General features: G+C 33.3%; 1 protein-coding gene across 1 annotated transcript; it reads left to right on the plus strand.

The window, feature by feature from the left end:
• Positions 1–265: 265 nt before the first annotated feature.
• On the plus strand, positions 266–1,887 carry LOC149943799 (uncharacterized). Its single transcript, XM_090176202.1, has 3 exons — positions 266–351; positions 1,499–1,655; positions 1,740–1,887. The coding sequence occupies exons 1-3, from the start codon at positions 303–305 to the stop codon at positions 1,885–1,887; spliced, it is 354 nt and encodes a 117-aa protein (XP_090032328.1). The 5' UTR covers positions 266–302.
• The last annotated feature ends 3,572 nt before the right edge of the window (positions 1,888–5,459 follow it).

Genomic DNA, 5,459 nt, shown 5'->3' on the forward strand with positions numbered 1-5,459 from the left:
TAGAAAATGGGAATTTACGTTTAAAATTACAATTACCCGTTGCGAAATGAACCAAATAGATAACCCGCATTTTCTTTGAAATGGAAATTTGATACTATCATTGCGTTACGCCCACAGTATTGTCTTAATATCTTACGTAAAACTTCAAATACAAAATTATCTTAATCTGAAGATATGCTTTAGTAAATGAAATTATAGCGCGCAGTTTCAGATAAGCGAATAAGTTCATTTTATTTTAATCATCGAAAGTATTTATAGACTTATTTAAGCTTTGGTACTGTTTTATACTTTGAAAGGGCATCATGAAAGAGAACATGAAGTTTTTCGTCACCGGGTATTTTCTTTTGAGCGGTAAGTTGCTCGTTTAATCGGGTTCCTGCTAGTAGAACTAATCAGTAGCGGCGCTAAGGCTTTTTCACAGGTGGGCTAATTATTTTGTGGCCCCTAAGAATTTTGTGGCCCTTACAACATTAGTGACCCCTTATAAATTTTCTAGGAAGCGAGAAGAGCAAGGTCGTTTTATTGTTGCGGCTCTCGTCGCGTTTACTGGACCCCTACTGAGTACTGACCTTGTATCCGATTTGGAGGGGAACTGTGCGTGCCCGGGTTATTTCCCTTATTCCCTTCAGCCCTTTTCATTTCTTTCTATTGTCCATTCAACCTTCTCTCAATTTCTGCTCCTTTCCTCCCCAATCTGTTTGTTTATGGTCTACTATCTTCTTGAGTAAACGAATTGATTTTCAAAGATTTGTTTTTCAGAAAATCGTTTCTTGGCAATAAAACAAATTTCTAGAGATAAAGAAAATTTATAAATTCAAATATGTGGCCTCTTAATTATAAATAGGTGGCCCTTTTAATATAAATATGTGACCCCTCTCAGAAATGCAGGGGGGCTAAAGCCCACTTCAGCCCACCCTTAGCGCCACTATTGGAACTAATGCGGGGAATCGCAGCAAAACAATACCTAGCCATTGGTCGGCTACCTGTGGCTCTACTATAGTGCTGTGACATAACAGATCATGTCTAATCAGAATAATTTGGTTTAGTTTTTGGAAAGGTTAGCGCTAGTTCACTTACTAAGAAAAATACTTATTTTGACTCCATTTTATAATCGAAGGAAAATAATTTGAAAATATGATAAGAAATACACATAATATCCGTAGTAATATGCGAAATCAGTAATGTAACGTAAGTAGCTTGGCTATGGTAACGCCAAAGGTTACAATTATGAGGTAGTTTAAATAACTTTATTCGAAGCAGCCATTAAGCAATTTGCGTTTAAATGGTTATACATTGTACCTTACTTCAAGATGGGGTCAATATAATATATGTTTCCACTGCAAATGCAGTGAAATTGATCTACCGAAGAAATATATAAGACTCCGCTTTACTATAGTAATGAATAAACTATAAAAATGCGTTCTTACCTAAAAGTAGATAACTAACCCAATGTTTGTATCATTTAACTGAGTACATTTTTCAATTTTGAAAAAATCAGTTTTTACTGTCGTACTGTCGCAAGAAGGACGTAACTGTCCGGAGAAGATTGGCTTGTGCTACGTCGAGGCAATAGCCGTCAGCGGAGTCAAACCAGAACAAATTGGGGAAATCATCGCCAGTAGGAACGAGAAAGCGATCCAAGATACGGTTTGCAAGTAGGTCTCGTAAATCCATCTAACTAGCTTCATTTCTCATTTTGCGCCTTAATTACGACTAATAATTTCCTAAAATCCTGGCAGGTACGTGGCGGTTCTCATCGACTGTTCAGAGAAAATTGTCGACGCATGCGCCAGTGACGTTAACTTTGAAAGAAATCGGGAGGCTCTAAAACACAATTTCGCTAAACTGAAATGTGTTCGCTACGAAGACCACTTTTTTTCTATTTAGTAGTCTACTAAATAGAAAAAAATATCCTTCACAAAAATAATTAATTAAATGATCCTTTAATCAAATGAATTATTTCATCACACACATGAATAAATAGAAAATAAAAAATAAAACCCAAATTGAAAAATAAATATTAACGTTTGATTATCTGTTTGGTTTGTAACCTTCGATAAAATTTAAAACGTTATGAAATGAATGTTTTTAATCAAAACAATACATCAGGTTATACACAAGTATATATTTTTTTAAAGTTACAAAATAACAACATAACTTTCGGGATATAGAATCCATCACTTGGAAATTTCCTTATTTTAATGAAATGCTTTTTCAGATCGCTTATTTAGAATCATTAAAATATTTAGCATACGGGACTTTCAAACATATCTCAACATTCTAGCTATAATAATATTACTTTTAGTGTCAGCAAGCTGATACCCTAATTATATAAATATATTAAAAGCTACATAATAAGAAACACTATATAAGCGTTATTCATACTATCCCTTGAAAATGTTTTACTTTTTACAATTAGTTAATAAAAATACAGAATGTACGAAAGCTATCAGAAATAGCTTGTATAAATAAATAAAATATGAAACATAAGGGATAAACAAATATATATCCCCAATTTTTTATGGTAAATAATATAAATACATTATTAGTTAGCATTTACATTTTTAATATATTAAACAAAATTATATTATTAATTGTTTTTTTTTTCGATTTAAAGGATTTTAAAAGCTTTTTCCAGTTTTAAACGGATTGCTCTTTCTTATTGATACACGCCGATTAATTGGTGAGAGTAGGTCAGGGCACATTTTATGAAATAATTTGTCTAAATATTTTAGGTAACTTTGTTCCCGAGATGCAGAAAATGTAATCATAAAGAGCTAGGGTAATACCAAAGGCACGACCTTAGGCCTAAGTAATCGAGCGACTTTTAAGGTAGCCGGGTAACCGGTTATAATGCGTAGGAAGGTGGTGGCAAGCCCTTCATGCTAAGCGAACCACCACCTGCCTTCAGTAACTATTACCATTAACCTCAAAAAGTTTTTATGGAAAGGGTAAACCGAAGATCTCGCGAGAGAGCTCTCTAGTATCAAAGATTTCTAGTTTTGTGACATTTTTTATTGCGATATACATTTATATATACTTTTTACGAAAAATGTTTTTCTGACAATAAAATAATATTTTGTCGAATAAAATGAAAATATTGCTGGATAAATAAAAGGTTTGTGAATATTCTTGATGAAAAATTGTTGGATTAAAAAATATAAATATGTCACTTAGGGGGATACCTTTAGCTACGATTTCAGCAAGTGCACAGTGTAATAACTTTCAAAGTTAAAAGATTTCTGTTTTACAACAGCGTCGTGTATTTGACGTAGCCCGGTAGGGGTCATCTTTAAATAACAAATTCTTAAAATTATTTTAAGAATAAACTGTTTTAAAATGTCCTTTTTTAGCGAGACACGTATAGATCGTTTATCCTGACCGAAATATTTACTTCTATTAGTTTGTATTTCGTGCGTCAAAATAAAAAACCTAAAGTAGAGCTTTCACAATAGTCTAAGGATAAGATTGATTTATATCAGTTGACCGTTTTATTGGCTTATAGTTTTTGTCTGCTGTATAGATGTTGGTAGCGCATAGCGTCGCCGATTTAACGCCGCCGTCGCCGACATTTTTTCTGACACCGAACTGCTGAAGCCGAGTCATTTATTTTTCGGCGCGCCCCGACTCCGAATAATATTTAATATTTCTACGTAACTTTATTTTCTTCTTTCAAATATGTTTTTGCAAAATTTTCCCTCCTTTGCGCCACTGCGAGGTGTTTTTTGCTAAACGTCGCCACCGACCCTAATGAAATCGGCACTATGCTTTAGATGTCGATAAACAAACTGTGGTAGGGCCAGACTGAAGAAGAACGAAGTGGGCAACTGGCCCTGAGCGCCAAAGAAATCTAATTATGCCCAATCAAATTCCAAAATCTAAAATATTTTTTTAACATTTAGTTCAAAATAAGCAAAACTTTTGAAACACAACTCATTAAGATGCGAGACTCAGCAATATAATTAATAATTTATATCAAAAGCCCCTTCAACGGTGCCACTCTTTTTTTTTAGTGTACGCGCTCATGTGAGTGGCAAGAAGGATGCTCTTCACAAGTTATCACTTACGAGGAGGTTGGACCCTCGGTTAATATTAACTATGCATGTGCGGAGTTTCGAGACTTACTGATATAATATTGCTAAAGGATGATAATGGTTTTGTTGTATTTCTTCATATATTTTTTGTATAAATAATTTTCTTTTATCATGAACACTGACGACGTGAGTTCTTATTCGTTCTAATTAATCACCGCACTTTCCATAGTATGCTGTGTTTGAGACGTAGAAATAACGATAAGTTTGTAAGTATTGAATAACCTTGAAGACATGATTGAAGGTCAACAGAACTCCATAGTAAATGACCCCTTACCAGGGTGACTTTTTCTGGAAGTACTTTCTAAATTATTAACACCTAAGCGTACGTGATATCTTGAAAAATTTAACTTAATGACCTTGGAGTTTTTATGTTAATTTTCTTAATTTCCTATTGGTCAATTCACATATTGTTCAGCCAAATAGACGGTGCACATTTATCTTATTTGAACAAAGTCGCTAAACTCAACGTTTCGTGAGATAAATTTTGGAGGACATGATTCAAGCTCATGAATTTTTCCTCATCAAATGACACCCGGTGCTAGCTATGTGATCTGAAAATATTAAACTCTAAAAAAATATATTTTGAATTATAAACAGTGAATTCTTTTTGGGGATACCCTGTATACCAACCCTTCTTAGCTAGATAAATTGCCAATACTTCTTTGAACTGAAAGAATTAAATTTTGGCTACCTAAAAAAGTCAATAACCCTAGGAAACAAAATTATAAATCAATTCCGAAAATAACCATGTTTAAAAATTATTAAAATTTAAGAAAAATCATGTTGCTCTATAGAGATGACCTCAGTTTGATTTGATAAATTAGCTAAAATATTAAATATTTAAAAAAATTTAATAAATAGTTGATTTTATGAAATAAAAATTGGTCTTGCATAACTTGTTAAAATGTTGCTCTTACACAAGATTCAACTTTATTAGTATATTCTTTACACGAGCGATTTGCATGCGCGCTAGACAAATCTATATTCCTCGTGACTGTAGCGCGCCCTCTAATGAACTTGTAAAAGTAAGAGACTTTGACGTAAGAACATCATTTAAACAAGAAGGCCACGTTACTTTATAAAAAGAACTATTGAATGTAACATGTTGTACTTAATAAATGACCACTACTCTGTGAAGTAGTCAACAATTTAATCACCTCCGTGAACTGAAATAAATAATGTCTAAAAATTTAAAATTATGTGTTTGATATTAGAAGGACGGCGGACAAATACTAAAAACCCAAAGGCAATTTTCGGTAGTTGATATTGTGATGCGGACTATTTAACCCCGAAAAAGCAAAACCCCCGACTTTCGATGGCAAATAGTGTATATCACCAAAAATCGGTAGTAAATAGCAACGGTCG

Source organism: Leiobunum rupestre, chromosome 5 (assembly GCF_980474605.1).
Source record: "Leiobunum rupestre chromosome 5, qqLeiRupe1.1.hap1, whole genome shotgun sequence".
In the NCBI taxonomy this organism is placed as follows: Eukaryota; Metazoa; Arthropoda; class Arachnida; order Opiliones; family Sclerosomatidae; genus Leiobunum; species Leiobunum rupestre.

Bases quoted from the DNA above. Each gene is read 5' to 3' on its own strand.
- LOC149943799 (XM_090176202.1), top strand. From the start codon at position 303: ATGAAAGAGAACATGAAGTTTTTCGTCACCGGGTATTTTCTTTTGAGC. The intron at 352-1,498 runs GTAAGTTGCTCG...TGAAAAAATCAG, and splicing joins CGGGTATTTTCTTTTGAGCG to TTTTTACTGTCGTACTGTCG. The intron at 1,656-1,739 runs GTAGGTCTCGTA...AAATCCTGGCAG, and splicing joins ATCCAAGATACGGTTTGCAA to GTACGTGGCGGTTCTCATCG.